The sequence below is a fragment of the Vombatus ursinus genome, unplaced genomic scaffold, assembly GCF_900497805.2.
Source record: "Vombatus ursinus unplaced genomic scaffold, bare-nosed wombat genome assembly UNPS02014798.1, whole genome shotgun sequence".
In the NCBI taxonomy this organism is placed as follows: domain Eukaryota; kingdom Metazoa; phylum Chordata; class Mammalia; order Diprotodontia; family Vombatidae; genus Vombatus; species Vombatus ursinus.
Window position 1 is genome coordinate 45,578,760 of NW_020954576.1, and position 23,991 is coordinate 45,602,750.

Genomic DNA, 23,991 nt, shown 5'->3' on the forward strand with positions numbered 1-23,991 from the left:
AATCAGAGGACCTGAGCAGGTTCCGTCTCCACCACTTGCTTCCTGTGTAACCTTGAACAAATTACTCATTATCACTCGACATCTGTAAAGTGAAGTAGGGTTGAACCTCTAAGGTCTGCCAATTCTAGAGCCATGATCTCATTATCCTACTGTGTGTCAAGAGAGCTGATGGTACTGATTCATTTGGCAGTTTAAGATCACAACAAAACCTTTGTGATCCTTACTGCCCCAACTACAAACCTATGGCAGCACGAGCAGGGGATGGAGTTCCCATGCCCCATTCCCTTTTTGTCTGGATGGCCCTGGAGGAGGAAGATCTGGGGGAAAGTTCCCATCCAGTGAGGCCCTCCTTTAAACCAAAGGATCCCAAGGCATGGCTCCAATACTCACTCTCTCCTTAGAGTGGCGCCAGGGACGGATCGCCCGGGTCGTACTACAAGATGAAGACATCACCACCAAGATTGAGGGAGACTGGAAGAGACTCAACACGTTGATGCATTATCAGGTGAGCGAGCGAGAGCAAGAGCCCCAGGCTCGTCTTTACAGGGCAGCCTTCTCCCTAACATGAGGCTCCGTCACCCCGGGGAAAAGAGCACCTGATATAGATGAAATTAGCAAATGAATGAAAAAGCACTTATTATGTGCCGGGCACTGCACTCAGGGCTGAGGAGAGACATACCAAAAAATCAAGACAAGACAAGGAGCCTACGTTCTAATAGGAAGAGATAACACGTTTAATAAGCCAGGAGGAGTGTCTTGCTTTGGCAAGTCCCAGAGATGATGAGTGGAGTAATACCACAATTGATTAACACATGCTTTCCAGGAATAGTAGTGTTGATTTGATTTTGATCAATTGATTTGATAAGCAAGAGATGGAAAGGGATGGGAGACAAGATACATAGCATGGCATGAAGAAGATCTGAGAAGCAGCATAGTGGGAAAGGGGTTGTCTGGATTTGATAAACTCTCATCAATCAGGATTTCAGAAAACTGGCGGGGAGGTGGAGTGCCGTCCCCAGCTGGAGGAGGAACAAGGCAGCATGGAATGAAGATGACCTGAGACAGCAGTAGGGTAGAGCTCAAGATGCTTAGATATGGACCTTTGGCGGCTAGCCAAAGAACTGAATTCAAACCCTACCTCTGCTAATTACTATGTACCCTTGGGTCATACTTCTTTTTCGTTCACCTTGCTTCTGAGCCCTCCCTTATCTATAAAAAATAATAACAATAAATATGAGTAACTTGAACCAGATTATCTCTAAGATCTCTCTAACTCTAAATCTATGATCAAGAGAGATAATCTATGATGTATTATTGTTGTTAAGTCATTTTCAGTCATGTCCACTTCTCCACTACTCTATTTGGGGTTTTCTTGGCAAAGATACTGGAGTGGTTTGCCATTCCCTTCTCCAGCTCATTTTGCAAATGAGGAAACTGAGGCAAACATGGTTAAGTGACTTGCCCAGGGTCACATAACTATTGTCTGAAGCTGGATTTGAACTCAGGAAGATGAGTCTTCCTGATTCCAAGCCCAGCATACTATCTGCTGCATCCCCTGGCTGCCCAGCTACCCTTCCTATCACATATAGGAGGTACTAAATAACTGCTTATTGAATTAAACTGTAAGCACTTCAAAAACCTTAAAGGGCCATGTAAAAGTGAATTATTATTATCATTATTATATCTACAACCAAGGTACCTTGGTCATACTCTACCCTGGCATATCTTGCCCTGCCAAGGGCTGTCTCCATGTTCCCTCCCCCAAACAGTTTCTCTGCAACTCAAAAACTAGAGAGAAGCTTTCTCACTGGCTTTTACCTCTTCCATACCCCATCTGAAAGTCTTGGAGACATCCACAGACTATCCACTACTATCCTCCCTCTACTCCCCCAACCAAAGAAAATGGCTCAAAATGTGTGGTTTCTATAGGATTAAGCAACAGACAAGCTCAGATGCCAAAGCCTGAGAGCTGTGATGGAGATGTGACACAGGAGGAATTCTAGAAGAAGCTGTTTTAAATTAGAAATTGGAAATTGGAAATGAGGGAGACTGGAGGAAATTAAAGTCAGCCAGAGATAGCAGCCACTTCTGACTGCAAGGAACTACGGGATTTACATATTTAATATCCTTCCAAGACCAGGTCTGTGAGGATACTGTGGAAAGAACACAGGATTTGGAGGCAGAAGGCCTGGCTTTGAATTGGAAAGGTATCTGGTCCTCAATTTCCTCAGAGAATTGAACTAGAACTTGACTCTGGGTCATCCAGAGACTATACATGGGATTTGTAAGGGCAGGGTCTCCTTTAGAGGGGTGATGTGAATACTAGTACTAATCTAGAGATATCAAATCCAGCTTCAGACACTTACTAGCTGTGCAACCCTGGGAAAGTCACTTAACCCTGCGTACCTCAGTTTCCCCATCTGTAAGATGAGCTGGAGAAGGAAACAGCAAACCACTCCAGTATCTTTGTCAAGAACATGTAGCATCGGACCTGACCGAAAGCAACCGAACAACAACAGTAGGAATGAAAAATTCATATTCAAAATGAGGATGAATAGAATGATCAGAATTACAGGCTTAGCTCATACATTCCTTCATATAATCATAAGCAGAGCCGTGCCAGGGAAAGTCCATGGACTCTGGAGTCATGGGAACATTACTTCAGAATTGGAAGGGTTCATCGGGGGTCATTTAATCTAAACCCACCACTACCGCTTCCATCACCACCATTTTGCAGAGAGATTAAAGGAACCCTATTGGAATCATACAGGTAGTAAGTAACCAAGGTAGATTTCAGCCCGTGTTCTCTGACTCTAAATAGGATACTTTTTCTGCTATTCTACGCTACCTCATTAGGACCTAGTTTCAAATCCTGCCTCTGACAATTACCTGGGTGACCTTGGGCAAGTCACTTAACTTTCCTAGACCTCAGTTTCTTCATCTGTAAAATGAATGAGTTGGACTAGAAATCAGAGGTTCTTAATCTTTCTGGTATTATGGACCTCTTTGGCAATCTGGTAAACTTATGGACCCCTTCTCAGAGTAATGTTTTTAAATCATTGAAAGAAGTGACAGATTTTAGTTACAGGTTAATGAAAGTAAAGATGTCTTTTTTTTCCCATCCATGTTCAAAGATCTGAAATCTATCTATAGATCCCTTGGAGTCTTAAGAACCCCTAGACTAGATGAACTCTAAGGACCCTTTGAGCTTGAGGTCTGTGCTTCTAGACTCCCATGTGGACAGGGGCTGTCTCTTTCTTTGAGCTAAATGCCCCTAGTCTTTGCTCTTAGTGCAATGCCATCCCTTCCAATCCCATGGTGCCTTTGTACCATGTACTTTCACTTTCCTCATAGCAAGCATCATTCACTCAGTCAGCAAGTATTGACTACCTGCTGTATACAAAACATCAACCCTGCATGAAAGGAGCCATCAGGTATAATGACATTCACTCCCTATAAGACATAAGGAAATTGAGTTACAGAGTGATTGGTTGACTAGGAATTGAATTAAATTGAATTAACTGTATTCACTTGAGTTGCCTGGCCAGTCTTTTCTCAGATCCTAGGATCTAGATCTGGAAACAACCTTAGAGATCAACCCCTTCATATTACAAACAGCCCAAAAGGCAAAGGGGGCTTACCACCCAAGGTCTAGTGACCAATTAAGTAACAGAGTGAGAAATCAAGTTCAGGTCCTCAGATGACAAAGCTAGAATTCTTTGCACTGCCCCATGCTGCCTCTCATTTACAGAAGGGCTCCAGGGTCTAAACAACAACCCAGAAATGGCCAAGTGATCTCCCTTTATCCCTCTGAAGAGAATCAATCTCCCTGTGATTGCTCTTTACTCAAGAGTCATAGTTCTGGGCTGGGAATTTCCAGAGGCATCCCTGGAAAGAAGGACCCCAGGGCCTCCTGTGCTATATCATCTGAGAGAATCTGATAGGGGTATTAGAGCATTGAACATGGAACATCAGAAAGGTAGAGGGGACAGAGACAGGTGCTTTTCCCAGCTTGGCCCCTGTTAGCACTACAGAGAAACTGGGTATCAACAGGGAATTTTAAGTTCATAGGATCAGATTTTAATCTCAAAGGGCCCTTAGAGTAAACTGCAATGGCTCACTATTACTTCGAGGAGCAAATATCATCTCTTCTGTCTGGCATTTAAAGTTCCTCACAACCTGGCCCCTTCCCTCCTTGACAGTCTTCTTATGCATTATTCTCTTCCGCTAAGCTATACTGTCCCCCTGGCTATTCCTCCTACATAACACTCAATTTCCCAACTCTCTGCCTTTGCACTGGCTGTGCCCCATGCCTAGAATGTTCTCTGTCCTCACCGTCTCCTAGAGCCTCTGATTTCCTTCAAAAGTAAGTCCAAGCACTGTCTTCTATATGAAGCTTTTCCTGATCCAGTTGCTAGTACCATCCCTCCCAAAATTACCTTGGATTCATTTTGTATATATGATATGATATGATATGATATATGATATGATATGATATAATGTCATGTCACATCATGTTATATCATGTCATTGTATTATATTATGTTATGTCATGTCAAATTATATCCTATCTTGGGGGCAGCTAGGTAGCACAGTGGATAGAGCACTGACCCTGGATTCAGGAGGACCTGAGTTCAAATCCAGCCTCAGATACATAACATTTACTGGTTGTGTGACCCTGGGCAAGTCACTTAACCCCATTGCCTAGCCAAAAAAAAAAACCAAAAAACAAATTATATCCTATCTTATCACAGTAGAGTGTAATAGCATATCATGTATGTTATATTGTTGTTATATTATATTTGTTATGTTACTTTATATTTTCAAAAAGTCTTAGTGAAGTTTTAATCTGTTAAAGCTTAAGTTAGCAGGACCATGGAAGAATCCTGCTATTAAAACTTAGAGCTGCCTGAAGATTTTTGAGACACCCTGTATTTGTATATGTACATGTCATCCCTGCCAGGACATAAGTTCCTTGAGGACAAAGGGCTGTTTCACATTTGTCTCTGTATCTCCAGAGCTTAGTCAGTTCCTGGCACACAGTAGTCATTTAATAAATGCATGATGATTGATCTAGTTCAGGGGTTGGGCTGCACTTGAGGACCTAGAGGGCCACATATGGCCTCAAAGCCCATTGGTTCCCAACCCACTCGTTTTACCAATGAGAAAGCTGAAGCCTTTGGTGGTGAAGTGATTTGCCCAGGGCCTCACAGGTAATGAAGTGAAAGAGCTGGTAGACATGGCCAGGTCTTTGGACCCTGGGTCCAGTGTCCTTTCCACTTTACCATACTAGATTGAGAGGCAGTGAGCAGTGTGGAGTCAAATATGTTCAAATCATCTAATTTCTAGAAATTATTACCTTTGGGATGTTTAGCAAGTCACTTAGCTAGGGGCTATGGATGGCGCCTTAGTGCATAGAGCACTGGGCCTAAAGTCAGGAACTCATCTTCCTGAGTTCAAATCTGGCCTCAGGCACTCATTAGCTGTGTGACTCTGGGCAAGTCACTTAACCTTGTTTGCCTCAGTTTCCTCATCTATAAAATGAGTAGGAAAAGAAAATGGCAAACCACTCCAGTATCTTTGCTAGGAAAACCCCCAAATGGGGTCATGGAGAGTCGGACATGACCAAAAAACAACTAAACAACAACAATCCTCAACTAGGGTCAGCTTCTTCATCTATAATATGAGGAAGTTGGACTAGATGACCTCCAAGATTCCTTTCTGGCTCTAAATCTCATCATCATCATCATCATCATCAGAGTTAGCATTTATATAACACCAGCTACATGCTGGGCACCATACTAAGTGCTTTACAAATATTTTCTCATTCCCACAATATGATCCTGAGTCCTTTCTGAGCCTCAGTTTCTTCGTGCATAGAATGGCGGGATGAAAGTAGATGTTTTCCATAGGCCCTTCCAGCTCCACATCCTTTGAAACCCGGCCTGTCTCATCAGTGGAGCAGGACTACATGGATTAAGGCCAAGAGGTAGGTAGTGAAAAATATCCTGGAGTGGGAGGTAGTCCTCCCAGCTCTACAAAAGTGACCTTGGACAGGTCATTTCACCTCTGTGGACCTCAGTTTCTTCACTGGCAAATGAAGAGTCCTTATTAGACTCAATAACCTCTCAAATCCCTTCTAGTTATCACCTTCCAAGGTCTGTGGTTCTGTTAACATCGGAGACCTTAAGGGAACAGAAAATTTACTAGGTGCAACACCGAGATACTGAGCCAAAGTCCAAAGCTTTGCCTTATCCTTGCCCCTTCAAAAACAAAGGTCCTTGGGCCCCAACTAGAGGAAATCTCCATAATCTTAATTAACAAAGAGATGTTAAAAAACTTCTAAGGCTTCTGTAGATTTATAAGGAGGGTAAAATTAAACACCCGCCACTAAAACCAGCTATCAGGGAATCTCGTTAGCGTTAATGTGCATTTATAGTTTGACTTCCCCACATTTAATTCTTTTTGGTGGGAGAAAGGGACTGACAATTTAAGACCCAGAAAGATGGTTTTATGGCTGGTGCAGCCATAAATCAAACTTATAAAGTTCATAAAAATTGTTAAAATAAAAAATGGTTTAATAGGAATGTTTTATGGCCCATAACATTATTATAGCTGTTTTATTCCCTTTGCGTTAAGGGTTTAATTGGATCGCCACAATTCTAGGAATTCTCCGTTTTTATTGGATGGAGTGTGGCCTTAAATCAGAATGGCCCCAAATGTCTTCAATATGTCTCCTCGTTTATCAGCCTGCTCCCTGAGGGCCTGGGTGTTGAGCCTATGAATGAAGTCCCCACAAAAGACTGAGCAAGGGACAGACTTTCTTCTGAGGCCACAGGGAGAGTTAGCCCTCAGAACAGCCACATGCTAAGTTGAGTTTTTGTAGGCCCGGAAACAGAAGGAATTCAGGTGGGACCTAAAAGAAATAAGGTCTCGCTCAGTCAAGGATGCCAGATCAAAATCCAAATTACACAGATTCTCCAGTTGCAATTCTCTAACTTCTAATTTCTACCACCAGGAAGCTCTACTTTCCACCGCTACGGACACCAAGTTCTGACGTGCGCTTGACTCACGTGCCTTTTGATTTTTCCCCTGTCCGATCTCCTGGAGTGATGACGGTCTCTGTATACCACTGCTCACCTCAGCTGTTTTCTCTTTCTACCGTGACAGGTGTCAGACCGCTCCGTGGTGGCTCTTGTCCCCAAACAGACCTCCTCCTACAACATCCCCCCCTCTGCCAGCATCTCCCGGACATCCATCAGTAGATATGGTGAGGAAAAGGCAAACGGGGGTGGGGAGGGGGGTCAGCAGAGGGTGGGAGGCTAAACTTCTCACTGATCGGTCAGTGAGTGACTGGTGATACAGCCCAATTCATGACCCTTCCTCAGTTAAAAAGTTATATTCCTGTTCTTCACCCCCATTTCCCTAGAGTGGCAATGTGTCATGATGGATAGACAGCTGGCATTGCAACCAAGAAAGCTTGGATTCAAGCCCTGCCACCGACACATACTGGTTTTGTGACCTGGAGCAAGTCATTTGATGACTCAGAGCTCTTCACAATTCTCTCAGATGCTAAGTCACAGAGAAGATGCTCACCTGCATCGGTAGATGGTAGATGGCAGATGCATTTCCTTACCTGGGAGTTCTCTACACCAAGGACATCACAGATCCTAGCTGCCCTCCCCCACCTTCCTCTCCTTTCTTGTCTAGGGAATACCACTGGATAGATGGTCTGTCCAGAGGTGTGTCTTGTAGACTCTGTGCTTATCAGCCGTGCAAATATAGAGAATAAAGTGCTCACTCTAGGGCCAGTCAAACCAGGGTCCGTGCCTTCCCAGAAGTGGGATTTGGGTGGCGGAAATTGCGATACTCCATTTCATGGACAGTGCTTCACCCTGTCTGACTCCTTCATCACCTCTGGACCCATGGCCCTCAGGCCATCCAGGTGGGGACTACCCAGGGCCAACCTGGCCCAGCCTCACCTGGGTTTTCAAGGATCCATCCCTTAGTCCCCAGTAAAGAAAGGACTAGTTGGTTCCTAACACGGTACATTCTAATTTACAAGTCCGCCGTATTAAAATGAGGTGACTTCCAATTTGATTTGTGGTGGTTTGGAAAATCACATATTTATTATTCATTGTTGGCAGTGTGATAGGTTCCTTTAGTCTTCAGTAGGCCCAGCTTCAGAATGTCTTAATCCAACCCTCAATGGAATAATCACTTTTAAAAGGTGCCAGACGCCTTCCTTTGCATTCGTGCCAACCAAAAACCTTTCTGCCAGCCTTTATTCCCCAACTCGGAGGCCATGAGCCAGTAAGAACTGACTTTTGTGGGGCTGGATATAGCGTGCGGAAGAGACCGCAATCCAAAAAGCTTGATGTAAGCGTAACAAAGTCCCCTGAGCTTCATTGTCTTCCCCCCCATTCTTTCTCTTCCCAGATTCATCTTTCCGGTACACGGGCAGTCCAGACAGCCTGAGGTCCCGGGCACCGATGATCACCCCTGACCTGGAGAGTGGGGTCAAGGTGTGGCACTTGGTCAAGAATCATGACCACGGAGACCAGAAAGAAGGGGACCGAGGAAGTAAGATGGTATCTGAAATCTACCTGACCCGGCTGCTTGCCACCAAGGTAACCCCGGTGCTGTCTGTCAGACCCAGAGGCAGTGGGGGAATGGGAGGGGAGAAGAGCCACAGAGTTGAGACAGACCCTGCCCTTCACACAGAGGAGGACTGAAAATGATGGTTCCCAGGCAGGTGACTCTTGGGCCAGTCAGCCGTCAAAGCCGGGCCCTGTTCAAGATGGGGCAACCTGTGTTAAGCAGGCTGAGAACAATCTTCATGATGCCAGGTCATTGGACGGGGTTTCAAGGTTTCTGGACACGGCTATTGCCTTTCCCCATGAAAACAAGTGTAATGTAACGGAATGTCTTAAAATGGAGTTCCTATTTACCCCACCCCCACCTCCACTGTGACAGATTCCTCCCTCCCAGAACGCCCTCTGGGAGGAGACCTCCTGGCCTCATCGGTCACAGTTTGCTGCTTTAAGAGTGCTAAGAGAGACAACTGCACAAGGGAGCGACTTCCATCCCCACCAATTCCCTTCCTGGCTCAGCAAGATGGGGGCACATCTTATCTAGGGTCAAGAAGCAGGATTTTTGCCGCTACTCCCAGCACAGTCCAGTGGAAAGAGGGCTAGATTAATAATCAGAGGACCCGGTTCTACCCCTGCCTCTGCTTATTTACTACCTGTGACATCTTGGGAAAGTCACTGGGAAACTCTGGGCCTCAGTTTCCACACCTGTAAAATGAGACAGTTGGTTTAGACAACCAGGGGCAGTACCTTACAGCTCCAACTCTACAACCCTATGATCTCCACTGAGCCGGAATTAGAAGCAGGAGCTGTGAAGATGAGGTTGGGTGCATCAGTAATCCAGGTGATCCAAACCCAGCTTTTTTGAAAGGTCACACACACAGAGCACAGCTGCCCGCCCTGGCAAGAAAAGAGCAACCACCCCCAACGACCTCCAGAGCTGGATCGACCCCAAGCGCCACCTCCTCGCTACCTTCCAGGGGTGGCTTTTGAGCTCTGGGTGCTGTGGGGTCCTGTCCCCTCTACGGGTTCAGGGGACAACGTGTGACTTGTGATAAACTAATGTGGTCGCTCAGAGCTTGCCTGGAACACTCGTATATCAGTGTCAGGGCTGGGCCCCTTACCCTGGGTGCCATGCTCCCAGCCACCACTTAGCCCAACTTAAGCCAATTAATGCCTTAAGCACCCCAGGGACCTCCTTGCCAAATTCTCCATATGGCCCTCCATAGCCCAGCTTGTCTTTCAGCCATCTCCTTTGCTTATTAGCCCCACAGCCTTTTTCTTGCTGATAAGAAGTATAGAATCAGAGGCCCCTTGGTCTCAAGTCCTGAGCCCGCACCAGCCCACCAACTGATATTAAAGACCTTGCCCCCAGAGATCACAGCCAAAAGAACCAAATGCCTGTTCATCTGTTCCCGCCTCCCCCCACCCACAACCCTAAACCTACCACCACCAACCTCCCCCCCACAACAGTCTGTGCATCCCCACAACAGAGACATTTTTACTTTTCCAAGACAGTATAAAGCCCGTGGCACCATCTGGCATCCCCTTCTGCTGCCTGCCAGCACCCCCCCATCCCTCCCTACTGAGCCTTCTCCCTCCCAGCCTCTCTTTCACACCTCCCACCATCCTTCCCCTCCCCCAGGGTACACTGCAGAAGTTTGTGGATGACTTGTTCGAGACCTTGTTCAGCACCGTCCACCGGGGCAGTGCCCTCCCCCTGGCCATCAAGTACATGTTTGATTTCCTGGATGAGCAAGCAGACAGGCACAGTATCCATGATACAGATGTGCGGCACACCTGGAAGAGCAACTGGTAAGCCCCTTAGGAGGGACAGGGCAGAGAGAGCCAGCCCGCCCTGTGGTGGGGAGGAGCCCAGAGCTGGCAGAGGGCAGAAGCTGGAAAGGCAGAGAGGAGACGGGAGCTGGGGGTCGCCATTCTCAGCTGTGGCTGGGAAATCCAAAACCCAGCAAACAAATAGCATGCATATGCTTGGAAGAACAAACGTGTTCCCAGCAGCTTTCTCCTCCAGGAGTTCGCCTGCCGGCTTGAACATTGGGCACTCAGGCTGGCATCTACATTTGGCCCTCGAGGCTGCAACCTTCACTGGGAGCATATACACCCCTGATGCCTAGATCTGCTCTGTAGCAGACAGAGGAAGGTGGGGGGAAGAAGGTCATCACCACGGATTCAGAAGCTAGTAGGGAGTGGGGTGATGTGGAGGGGTCAGGGTGATGTGGAGGGGTCGGGGTGAGAGATGGCTCCCATCTTCCTCCATCCCATAACCAGGCAATCTTAAAGCCTACCAGCAAAACTACAAAGCCAGGACAGGTTTGGGAAGTGCTATCTAGCATTAGACATCTGGAGTCAGGCTGAACCCAAGTCATCTCATAAAGACAATGATGGCGTTAGTTGAAACCAGATCTGCCAAAATCTGGAAAAATTGACCAGTTCAGGACAAGGCTGGGATTGCTAACACCCACTGTGGGCTGGAGCCAGCTGCTTGCAAGCATTTCATTTCAAACCTAATCTCTTAAGATCAAGTTATTACCCCTGGCGCCAGAGCATCCCAGGAGCAGCAGGTGGGATGGCCCTCAGACATGACTCTTCCCAAAGGTGACAAGCAGCCAGCACCAGCAACTGGAGACAAATTTCCCAGTGTCCCTTGGCACATAACTGAGAATTTGGACTTCTGCTCTCCGAGACCCTGAAGAAAGGATAATGGCTGAACTGGAGGCAGAGCCAGGGAAAGCACTTGGGTCAGACACAGTCTGGCCAAGAGCCAGAAAGGAAATCTTCCCCTGGAAAAGAGCACAGAGGAACAGTGCTGGCTGCTGGGGGAGGGATGAGGTCCTTGTCCACACGGTGGGCGGGCAGCACAAACAGCTGTCTGTAGCCAGCATTCCCTGGCGGAAGACAGCGAGCGCAGTGTGCTGAGGCTGGTGTTTGAGGATCATCAGACCTGGAAAACACCAGGCTCTTTGGAAAGCTAACCAGGGCAAAACCAAATACCTCTCCCTCCAAAGAGTCATTTCACTCTCCGCCTCTTTGTGGTTGCCAATGCATCTTTATTCTGCAACTCCTAAGAAAAATGAGGATAATGATAGCACCTACCTCACAAGGTTATTGCGAAGATCAAACAAGATGACATTGATAAAGTGCTTTGTAAATGTTATCTATCATCATGTGATCTAATGAAAAGAGTCTTAGTTTTAGAGGTAGGAAGAACTAGATTCAAATCCTGGCCCTGCCATTCAATATCTATATGACCTTGGACACTTAACTTCCCTGGGTTTCAGTTTCCTCATCTGTAAAATGATGGGGTTGAACTATTAACAAAGGTCCTTTCTATCTATAAATCTGTGATCTTGTAATTTTGGTATTCCTTTCCTTCTCTGCTTTCCTTCATTGAGTGTCCTGTGTTTCCCAGAACCCATCTCCAAGGAGGAAGGGAAGGGGTGACAGAGATAGGACATGAGGCCTATATCTGTTTCATTTCTTCTGTGTTATGCCCAGCTCAGCCCAACACTATTTGGGCATGGGCACTGACTTTGGGGAGACAAAGAAATGGTCCCGGGTTCTCGACTCTATCTCTTGCTGGCTTAGCACTCACCCTTTTTTATCCCCCAGATTCACTTTAACAAAGATAAACATGACCCTCAAGCTGGGCTCTAGAAGGTCCCCTTGGCCCCTTATTTCACACAGGTCCAAGGAATACAGCCACAGAAACCCTTAGCCTTGCCATCCAGACAGCATTTGCCGCAGAGGCTCATAAGTGCTATGAACACAGATATTTCCCCAGGTGGGACAGGTGACAGGAATTGTCTAGACTAGGACAACCCCCTACCCCTGCATCAAACCTCATCCTTATCACAAGAGGCTGAGACCATGATACCCTGAGGGGGCCCAGAGAGTAGAGTTGGGACCTAGTTGAGGAGGGCATCTTCATAAAGCCTGAGGTGAGAAAGGGGGAAAAGTTAGAAGCTCATGGACAGTGAAAACCCAAGTGGGAAAGGAGGGGAGGGCTATGAAGTGATCCCCCTGAGGCCAGTTAGAGATGACTTGGGACCCAAAGGAGCTATGAATGATGAATCGAATGTCCAGGAGCAAGGCCATGATGGATCCTCAGTGGAGTCTTAGGGTCATCAGGAGTATGAATGGACCTTAGAGGTCATCTGGACCAACCCCCTCACTTTACAGATAAGGAAGCAGAGACCCAGAAAGTTCAAAGTGACTTGTCCAAGGTCACACCAATATTAAGGGTCAAGGCCCTGGCTTTCCAGGGTGTTCCTGGCCCTTTCCACTGCTCCATAAAAATGTAAAACTGAGTAGTGGTTAAAGAGTTAAACTTATTGACCAATCAATCAACAGATGAGGAAATAGAGAGCTCAAGTGATTTGCTCAAGGTTACACAGAGAGTAAGGAACAAAAGTGGGATTTGAACACAGGTCCTTTAGCTCCCGATCCATTCATCAGTTTTTCTACTATACCACATTGCTTCTCAAAGAGTCCAAAGGGTTAGGGCTCTAAGGGTGCAGCTGGAGATGGAAAATCACAGCCTGGAAAATGATGAGAAAGCAGCAGCTGTTTGGGGATTTGGGAAGGGGGTGGGCTGGGTTTGTCCTTTACTCCGGGGCCAAGGAAGCAGAGAATAATCCTCTCCCCTGATTAAAACCTCCTTTGGGGAGGAAATCCCTTCACATCTGACAAGCTCCTTTGGGGAGAAAGAGCAGCCCCCGACCTGCAGCAAGTCATTCTCTGAGACGCCGGCTGCAAAACAGGCCCCTCCCCCAAGCTCTCTCCACGACTCCCCGAAGCCTGGACACTTGAATGAACTGGCGTTTTCAGGAGGAGGAGACTTGTTGAAAGGACTCCCTGGGGAACCCATTCCTCTAGCCTGAGTTCCGCCTTAGCCAGGCCAGGCCAACTCTGGGAAACGAGGGTGGGACCGAGGCCGAAGCTAGCTGGGCGTGAAGCACAGGTGGAGACCATTGTCCTTGCTCAGTGGAAATGCCCAGGGCTCTCTGCAGTTGTCCTCCAGACAATAGCAGTGGGCACTGTCATGGGGCACAATGTGCCCGATGGTTTCCAAGAAAATAATGCTGCCTTATGTTACCATTGAGGAAAAGGCTTCACTCGGGGCATTGAGACCCTTAGCAATGCTTCCAAGAGCGGAGATGGGCTCTCTGCACCTACAGTGAGTTGGGGTTTCATCTTTCCTGAAGTATCTCATACTTGGAAGTATGGACATTTCCTAGAACCCAAGAGGTGTGAGCCTTCCTGATGGACAATGGACTCCACAGGGACTACTGTCCACTTGCCTATATAGGATCTTAGGTTGATAGATTTAGAGCTGGAAGGGTCTTTATAGGCCTTTAATTCAACCTCTACTTTACATATAAGAAAACTGAGGCCCAGAGAGATAAGGTGACTTGTCCAACATCACAAAGATAATTAGATTCAGGATTTGAACCCAGGTACTACAACTCCAAATCCCTTTCTACTATACCACTCTTAGATTAATTCATTCTCTGCCTCCTTTACATTCATTCATTCACATATGAAACCACCTCGTACTGACCTAGACATGAAATGTCTGAAAAAGGTAACAGTACAGTGGAAAGCACATTGGACCCTGAATCAGAGACCCTGGGCTCACATCCATGCTCTGCTGCTTATTTCCTATGTGACCTCGGCCAGGACATGATCTCCTCGAGCCTCAGTTTCCTCATCTGCAAATGAATTTATAGTTCCTTCCAGCTTGAAATCCTCTGACCTTGTGCTTGCTCATCTTGGACGGCTTAGGACAAAAATGTCTCCTGCCTCCCCGCTGCCCCTATCTTCTTTTTCCTGGGTGAATAATAATTCCTGCCAAATATTGGTGCTGAGTTCTAGTTTTTCTTGTATGTCATGGTAGGAAGACTGGGGTGCTAAGCTGTCAGTGGATGGGCCTAATAGTCAGTGGATAGATCATGGTTGAAAAGACATTGGTATTGGGTAGGCTTCTTTGTATGCCTCTCAGCTCCCAAAGCTCACTGAGTCCCCCTTCTTCACACAGCCTTCCTTTGCGATTCTGGGTGAATGTGATCAAGAACCCGCAGTTCGTGTTTGACATCCACAAGGGGAGCATCACGGACGCTTGCCTCTCGGTGGTGGCCCAGACCTTCATGGACTCCTGCTCCACATCCGAGCATAGGCTGGGCAAGGACTCCCCTTCCAATAAGCTGCTCTATGCCAAGGACATTCCCAGCTACAAGAGCTGGGTGGAGAGGTCAGTAGGACACCCTGATTCACTGCCACCCCAAGGAAGGCAGCTGAATGAGGACATTAGGTCCCACTTCTTGGGCAGTCATGCTGCATCCCACTGGCGTAGCTAAGAATGCACCTTGCCATGACCTGCCAAGGCATCATTTTGCTTGTGCTTTCTGGGTTCCCTCCCCAGGCTTTGCCCCACTCTCAGCCCCGTATTCCCCTGGAGTTCCACGTTGCAAGAAGAAAGATGCATTTGTCATTGCCACAATGCTGATTTTGATCAGCCAGGGAGCTCCCAGGTAGATGCCAAGACCCCTCCCAGGGCGCTCCAGTCACAGCGGGCCATGCAAGTTGGGACTGGAGGCCAGGGAGTCAAGAAATCAAGTTAACAAGCATTTATTAAGTGCTTAGCATATGCTAGGCACTATTCTAAGAAAGGGAGCTGGGGAAGCAGAGCCTGCTTTCTAATGGGAGAAATAACATAGAAACAACTAGGTATGTGTAAGATACATCCAGACCACATAGAAGGTAATTTTTAGTGAAAGGCTTTAAAACCTGTAAGGATCAGGAAGGGCTACTTGGAATAGAGGGGATTTAAGCTGAGTTTTTAAGAAAGTCAAGAAAGCTAAAAGATGAAAGGAAGGGAAGGAAGCATTCCAGGTTTGGAAAGCAACCAATTCAAAGGCAGAGAGATGGGAGATGGGCTGAATGTTCTGCTCAAGGAATAGCTGCATCCAGGGCCATCTCCAGTTATCCTGATCTGTATCTCACCACCAGACCTAAATGGCACCGGAGGAGAAAGTGAGGCTGGTGACTTTGCACAGCCCTGCTTCACCTAAATCCAATTCACTTGCATGTCATGGCATCACCTTCCTGATGTCATAGTCCTCTTCAAGAACAAAAGACAAATAGCAGCAATAATAGGCCAGTATAGTTGGATCACAGGGCATGTGAAAGAAGACTGGAAAGGCAGGAATTGACAAAGTTATGAAGAGCTTTGAGTGCCAAACAAAGGGAGGCAATAGGGGGAAAGTGAATAGCAGGAGGGGAATAGACCACCTTGCTCCAGCTCCCTAATCATAGGGTCTCTCCTATCCCCTCCAGATACTATGCTGATATTGCCAAACTGCCAGCCATCAGTGACCAGGACATGAATGCCTACCTCGCAGAACAGTCACGCCTCCATGCTGTGGAGTTTAACATGCTCAGCGCCCTCAATGAAATCTACTCCTATGTCAGCAAGTACAGCGAAGAGGTAAGAGGGAGATGAGCCAGGTGACCACTGTGAAATGAGAGATGAGCCATCTCATCCAGTGAGTAAATCAATTTCATATACATTCATTGGGCACCTATTATGTGCAGGAGACAGGAGATGTTTATTGATCTGTATGCAGAAGTTGGCCCGATTGCAAGTTGGCAGTTGAAAGTCATTTGATTAATATCACTTTTAACACTGTTAACAAAATAGTGAGGGTTTTTTTTTTTACTAATTTAATTATCTTATCTCAATAAAGTATTTTAAAATTAGCATCGTTGCTTTTAACAAACCCTGAGTGAGGCTATTCTCTGAATTTGAAAAGATGCCAATTGCCAATTTGCAAATAGACAAGTGGACCCTAACTTCTACTCATGTGACTTTGGGTAAGTCACTTAACTTTGCTGGGCCTTGATTTCCCCATCTTACAAGATGAGGGCATGATAGGTATAGGGTTGGAAGGGATTTTAGAGGCCATCTCAATCAAGCCCTTCATTCGATAGATGAAGAAACAGAGGCCTAGGGAAGTTGTGGCTGGTCTACAGTCACATAAGTAATAAGAATAATTTTACTAATGGCCATGAAGGTGGTTGAAACAGGTACTGTGGAGTGCTTGGAGCTTGGTCAGACATCAAAGACCCCAAGGTCATCCATTGCATCTTGGGCCACCGCCATTCATCCTGACTTTTGTCCTGCCACTGGACTTCCGATGACTCTGGAAGACAGAGTGAGATGAATGAGTTTGCACAGCTCTACCTCCCTTAAATCCAATTCACTCATGAGTCGAGACATCACCTCATGATGTCGTTGGTCCTCTTCAAAAATGAAGGACAAACAATCATTAGGAGAGGTGGAATTTGAACCCAGGTCCCTTGGCTCTAGAGCCAGTATTCTTTCTACTATGCCACACCTCAAAATTCTTTGGGTCTATATAGAAATTGGACCACCGACATAGATTATATAGAATGCATAAGTGATAGGTTATTCATTAAAATGAAAGTGAGTAGGTGTCTCGATTGATTGTGATACACTAAATGAATCTGGTTTATCCAGAAAGACTCTGAGAGAAGGAGGGGATGAGGCCTGAGTAGGATCTGTAGAATAGTAGAAAAATTCCTAGATTCTAGCATCTGAAGGACCTAGTTCAAATTTTTATTCTGCCTTTGACTATGTGTTTGACCTTAGGCAGATAGGTAGCCCAGTGGATAGAATGGTGTGCTTAGAGTCAGGAAGACCTGAGTTCAAATCCTATCTCAGCACTGACTTGCTGTGTGACCCAGGGCAAATCATTTGACCTCTGTCAGCCTCAGTTTCTTCTTCTACAAAATGGGGATAGTAATAGCACTTACCTCACAAAGTGGTTGTAAGGATGAAACAAGGTAAAAGAAAATGAACTCCTAAGATTTATGCCGTCCACCTGACTTCTGTGTTTCTCTTACCCTAGATCATTGGGGCCCTTGAGCAGGATGAACAGGCACGGCGACAGCGGCTGTCATATAAAGTGGAACAACTGATCAATGCCATGTCCATCGAGAGCTGATGGGAGGCTCCTGGCACATCTCTTGAGAGAAGAAAGAAGGCAAGGAGGAGTCAGCCTTCAATTCTTCAAAACTGGGAATCTGGGAGTGAAGGACTAGTGAAGGATATACAGCTCCCAGAGCTCACTGAACCCACCCTGGGGGGAGGGGAGGGCTGTGCCCCTCCCCCAGCATCAGCCAGGGTTCCTCCTATCCGGTTCCTGGAATCATCGGACAGTAGGCATCATGCATCTTTGGCAAGAACAAGAGAGAAATGGGGGCCAGGAGGTCGTCCTCAAAGCCAAGAGGCAGGAGCTGGGGACAGATCTGCCTCTGTGACTGCTGCTTTGCATGAAAAAAAAATCATTTAATGTATATTGGGAAATAATGAAAACTTTATTTAATTTTTTTAAGAAAAAGAGAAAAAAAAACACAGAAATAAAATAGACAAAAAGCCACTCTGCTAATCCCGTCCCACCTTTTTCTGTTTTCCATTCTGATTTTTCCCCCTTCTTTCTCATCCTCTCAAGCACTCCTCCCTCACAAGATTCCTGTTCCCTTTCCAGTGACAATTTGCAAACAGAGGACGATAGGAATCTGGGGGAAATAATTTGTTTCCTTTCCCTGGGAAGTAGAGAAAAGGAAGAGAGGAAGAGTGAGCACAAGTTTGCACCAAACATTTTTTCATAGTCAAACCTGGAAACATCCCACCAGTCAAGAGCTCATTGGTACTTCTGTGTGAACTCCTGAACCGTCACATGAAACCAAACCTGCCTGGCTGGGAACCAAGCTTTACATACACATACCTGTGTATGATCACCTCTGGAGAGAAGCTTAGTCTTTAGACAGTGTCTATGCTTTTTGCTACTGTTTGTTTTGTTTGTTTGTTTTAATTTTGTGTCTAACCAATTGAAGACCTGATCTTCGGTACTTCCCCTTGGAGCCAGGGGGCAGTGAAATGGGCCTCTCTCCATGCTGGGATCATGACCCTCACTCGGACACCAAACATCTCCACCTCACGTGTCTTTCTCCTGCCACACTCTGCTTTGGGGAACCATTTCCACATCCTAGCAGTTGGCTCAGGGGCACAATCTATCAGGGCTGTGATCAGAGACCCTGAGCACTAGAAAAAAAAGGTCAATGGGCCATCAAGGGACCAGCTCTCCAGGCTCAATCTGGAACTTGATTTGGGGGGAATGGGTATTCAGGATTGGAATTTCACTCCAATTTCTTGCAGTAAAAAAAAAAAATACAAAAACAAACACTGTTTACAGCAGGTAATGCTTGAAAAGAGTTAGCTAAAGAAGCTGCAATATTTATTATGCTACTTTTCCAATTGTCTCATGCTTGCAGAGAGAAGGAGAATGTTTGGCATTCATCTTTGGACATGTCCCTGGATGTGCAGGGCTTGCCTCTGAGGGGATCAGACCAGGCCAAATGGTTTGACTCCCAGAGAGTGTCAGAGTCTTTGTCTTCAGTCATTGTCTCTGTCTCTGTCTCTGTTGCTGATTCTTGGGGTAGGGAGGCCAGCAGCTGGCTCAGATCCTTCCTGCTCTTTCCTTCCTTCCCTCCACTAAAGATGATGGGTGACCAGCTTTCCTGAGTGCTGTTTAACAAGAGACCAAAGCTTCACCTCTCTTGTTTAGGTTGCCCACAGAGGTTAGGAAGTTTCCCCAGATGTTGGCTTCACCACATTGGGAGCTGGTTGCTGATGATGGGACCACATTGATCTGAGAAGCCTAAGCTCCCTGCTCATCTAAATAGTCAGGATTGTCATCCCTGGAACTACCTTCTCCAGCAGGAGCAACTGAAAGGAAGGGCAGGTGCTGCAGAAGAAGGGAAGGAGAGGAAGAGAAGAATCCCTCCAATTTGGGAAGGGGCCAGAAATTCGGCCTGCAACTCTTAGAAGTCTGAACAGGCCCCCAAGGGAGAATGGATTGTGGCTTCTTTCCTGTTTGTTTAATTCAAACCATCCATCTCCCTCACTATTCTGCTACATCTCCAGGCGGTCCCAGTTTTCAAAGCTTCCACTAGCCCCACAGTTCCCAAGGAAGATGGGTGAAGGAGAGCTGGCTGCCAGCCCCAGCTGTCGTGTGGCTTTGGATTGCTGCACTAACCACACAGCAGACTCCCCTGGTCTGTTCGGCTCCAGTCTCTTGCCTGAATGCAGCTGACAAAAGGGAAGAGAAAAGCATTCAGTGAAATACTCAGGAAACTTGCTGTTTAAATTATAATTCACAGCCAGGCATGCCAAGTCCACTTTTCTTCTGATAATCCACTTCTGTTAAAGTTTCTCTGGGCCCTATTAATAGCCTGAAAGAAATACTAATGACCGACCTTGCGCAAGAAGCCAAAGCATTTGACATTCACAGATCCAAAGCTTAGCGACTCAGAGCCCATGATTTACAGCAATGAGGGGGTGAGGGAGCCAAGGGGAGAGAAGAATTTAAGATGGAGATTTCCTGCTTCCAACAAAGGAACCTATCTCTGAATCCTTTATGTCTGCCATCCAGGTTTGGTTTGAATGGTGAGGTTCTGATGATCCCCCTCACACAATGATTCACCCTTATAACATTGCCTCCTAGAGCTTTGCAGGAGCTGGAGGCTGAAGGCTAACAGACTCAGTATCCTTTTAACCCATTTTCACCCACCAATGACACCATTTACCCCAGCTAATCTCACTGCTGCAGCCCTTGCTGACCTCCAAACCTAGAAACAGAAGAATCTACCAGCAAGGTAGACAATGTGACTCATTTCAGGTACTTTCATTTGAGAATGAGAATAAAGGGAGGACCTGAAGGGGAGGCTGCCTGGTGAGTCAGGGTGAAAGGAGCTAGCCACATGTATCTTGGCAGCCAAGAAAAAGAAAGTCAGTCAGGAAGAGTAACTTCCCAAGAAGGATGTTGGGAAGGAATGCCCAGCTGGATCCAAGCTAAGTCATGGAGCCATGTAGATGATGAGATTCTGGAATTCCTCTCCCTCTCTGATCCCCTACAACCCCACAAAGAATAGGAAAATGGAATGGGATAAATGTGTCCTCACTCATTCATCCAGGAAGTCTCTCCCAGTTTGGAGGTGTTCTAGGGAAGTTGAGTTTTGTGGAAGAGTAACCCTCAGTCCCACTCTCTGGACACGGCACTTCCACCTAATCCTTGGGTCCCTTCCTCAGTGAAACACTGAGATTAGGAGAGAGGGAGAGGTCTGTTCATGCTGTCTACAAAGATGAGCCTTCTTAAACTAGCCCAAGAAAGTTCTTCTAACCCAAGAAAGTTTTCCCAGCCAGCCAACCAGCTAGCCCAACATAAAATGCACAGACCTCAGTCATTGCCATCATGAGTCAGTTGGTGTTCTCACTGGGAAGAGGAAGCTGGTTGCCATGGGCTGTGAGTTTCTGCTACCAAAAGAGTAGGCATGCACCAGCTGCCTTGCACATCTCCGTACTTCAGTGCCCCAACCTGTGGAAGGCAAGAGTGATGTGGGCAAAGAAACAGCAGAAGGAAGAAAATAACTGGCAAAGGCTCCTAGAATTCCACCCCCCCCCCCTTAAAATGGGAGCAGTAAAAATCTCTACTACCTTGGATTGTTCCAGCTGCACTTTCTCTTGTTGCCTGAGGCTTTGACCTTCACCAGCTCCCCCCAAGGATGACATGAAATACCAACAAAAGGTACCATAACTGCTGAGTCCACAATGGGAACGATGGATGGGTGTGCTCTACAGAACAGACTAAAATGGTCCAGACAGAATAAATGGGGGACATTTAAAAAGCCATGGCAGATAAATCTCTAGGTGCATTTCAGCATCACACTTGGCCCCATTAACCTGTTGTCAGTAAATATCAAGCAAGCAGCTGCACTCTGGGGATGGACAATGTGTCCTTTCTACACATAGTAAATCTGTAGCAAGAATCCTCTTCCCTAAATTGTGGCAGCCTTACTCTGGGAAAGGTGAGAGTTGAAGTCAAGAGTCAGTGTGAAAGAAGAGTTGGAATGATTGCTCTGTCCAAGGTGCTGGGGAGGAAACACCATATCACTGAGGTTCTAGACTTGGCTGCTGTGGTTAAGGGACTCTGCTCAATACTCTCAGGAACATCTGTGGTGGCATCTTCACTACTCCAAAGTCTCTTTTCTGACCATCTCTCCCCCTTCCCCAAACACTGCATATTTGATATCTAGGGCCAGATACATCCCTGGATGCAGAGATATGTTTTTATTCTCGGTTCCTCCAAACCCAGTGCTAGAAGATACTCTGAGAGGTTAACGTGACCTTCCCCCTACCTCCAGGAAGGATTCCCCCAAACCACCACAGACAGATTGGCTATCTTGCCTGTTTCTGGAGACTCTCAGTGAAGGTGATTGATTCTATGCTTATTCACAGTCACCTGTGACCCACATCCCCAACCTTCAGGAAGGTTTTATTCATGTCTCACCTAAATGCACTGTGATGTAAGTTTCATTCCCTCTTGTTCTGCCCCATATTAAGATGGAGAACAGCAGGACTTAAGTCAGGTTCTTGATTCTCACCTCCCTTCTCTGTCAAAGTTATGTTCAAAGTGGAGATTGAAATGGGAAAGAGTCAGGAAGATGGGGAGAAGTGTCTTAGGTGTGTCTGGAAGGAACTCACCCCTTACACCAAATGGGGAAGGAGCCTCAAAGTCTTTGTTTACCCCATCATCTGGATCACTCTTCTCCAGCATACCTGCCTCTCTCCTCTTTTCTCTCCCTTAACCCCTCTTTTCTCGACACACTGGAATTCTGTATTATATTTTTTTTATGAGAAGAAAACAGTGTTTGTCTGGTTTTGTTGTTTTTACAGGTGTTGTGGGAAAAAAAACTGTAAGAAAATTTAAGTATTTAAAATGTCCCAAGAAAAAAACTGGGATTTTTTGTTATTATTCTAATATATTATTGTGTACCTATTGTAAATATGAAACGCTCCTATTTTGCAAGCCAAGGACACACTTTGTACTGTTGTTATATATAAATAAAGTTTACTGGATAAAAAAAAGAAACCTAGAAATAGATGTCTCAGTGGGATGAGATATGACAGGAAATCTCAATCCTGCCTCTTACTACCTGGGTGACCTTAGTTAAGTCATTTGCTTGTTCTCAGCCTCAGTTTCCTCAATTGCAAAATGAGAAAGATGATCTAAGAGGTTCCTTCTAAGTTCCCAATTCTATGATCATGGGCCTAAAGCTGGAAAGGACTTTAGGGACCATCTAATCCAGTTTCTTCATTTTATAGATGAGAAAACTGAAGTCCAGGAAAATTAAGTCATATAGGAGTGACAGGATCGTATTTAAAAGGGACCCCAAAGGTCATCTAACAATAATAATCATAGGTAGCATTTATATATCCTTTTAAGGTTTGTAAAGTAATTCATATATAGTAACTCATTTCATCCTCATAACAACCCTGGGAGGTAAGTGCTATTATTATACCCATTTTGCAGATGGGGAAGCTGAGGCTAAGAGAAGTTAAGTGAGTCACCCAAGGCCACATTGCTAATAAGTGCCTAAGGCAGGATTTGAACATAGGTCTTCCTGACTCCAGGTCCAGCCCACTAGCTAAAATACTGCACCACTGCTCTCTTATCTAATTACAGGATCATAGATTTACAGCCAGAAAAAACTTAGAGGCTGAATCCAGCTGCCTTATTTTCACAAATGAGAAAACCAATACTGAGAGATTAAGGAAGTGGCCCAAGGTAACTTCATCAGAGGGAAAATTTGAACCCAGGTCCTTTGCCTCCAGAGCCAGTGAGTGCTCTTTCTATTGTATTAAATGGCCTTCTTCCATTATGTGGGTGACTGCAAATAAAATCACTTACTCCAGGTTCAGAGATCCAATTAACATCTAGTCACCACAACCCTTCCCCCGCCCCCAACGTAGCCCCCAACTTCCTCCATAATCAGCAGGCCAACACTGACCCCTAGTGCCAAGACCCCAGAATATACTTCTCCAACTCCAGGCCTTCTATGTAATGAAAGTATTTAATGTCATTAAGACTTCCAAGCACCGGCCCCTTTCCCCCTGCAGTAAATTCCTCTCCCTAGAGACTAGTTAATCTATATTCATCCCCAAGAGTGAGCTGACTTTCAGAAGGATTTAGCTTGGTTCCTAGGAAACACAGCTGTGGTGGGCTACTATGACTTATGAGTATTTCAGCCCTGCTTTAAGAAGAAATGTCCTTGGCAATGGAAGACGTTTGGGTTGGCTCTAAGGAGGAATGTCTAGATAGCACAGGTTGATAAAACTACGGAACAGATGAGAAAGAATGAGTGGCTTACTGCAGGTCTCTAAAAGTCATCAAGCAAGCTTGGAGATTGGAGGGAGGCTTGAGATTTCTGCCAAGTTTGTCTTGGAGACAGAAGGATG

General features: G+C 46.1%; 1 protein-coding gene across 1 annotated transcript in view; it reads left to right on the forward strand.

The window, feature by feature from the left end:
- The window catches only part of PLXNA2 (plexin A2), a 316,420-nt gene extending 297,540 nt beyond the window's left edge, over positions 1-18,880 (forward strand). Inside the window, exons 26-32 of the mRNA XM_027871180.1 lie at positions 402-505; positions 7,171-7,270; positions 8,440-8,630; positions 10,237-10,406; positions 14,650-14,862; positions 15,948-16,098; positions 17,543-18,880. Of these exons, the coding sequence (XP_027726981.1) occupies positions 402-505; positions 7,171-7,270; positions 8,440-8,630; positions 10,237-10,406; positions 14,650-14,862; positions 15,948-16,098; positions 17,543-17,638 (1,025 nt within the window). The 3' untranslated portion in view covers positions 17,639-18,880. The remainder of the gene's footprint in view (positions 1-401; positions 506-7,170; positions 7,271-8,439; positions 8,631-10,236; positions 10,407-14,649; positions 14,863-15,947; positions 16,099-17,542) is intronic.
- Positions 18,881-23,991: the final 5,111 nt, after the last annotated feature.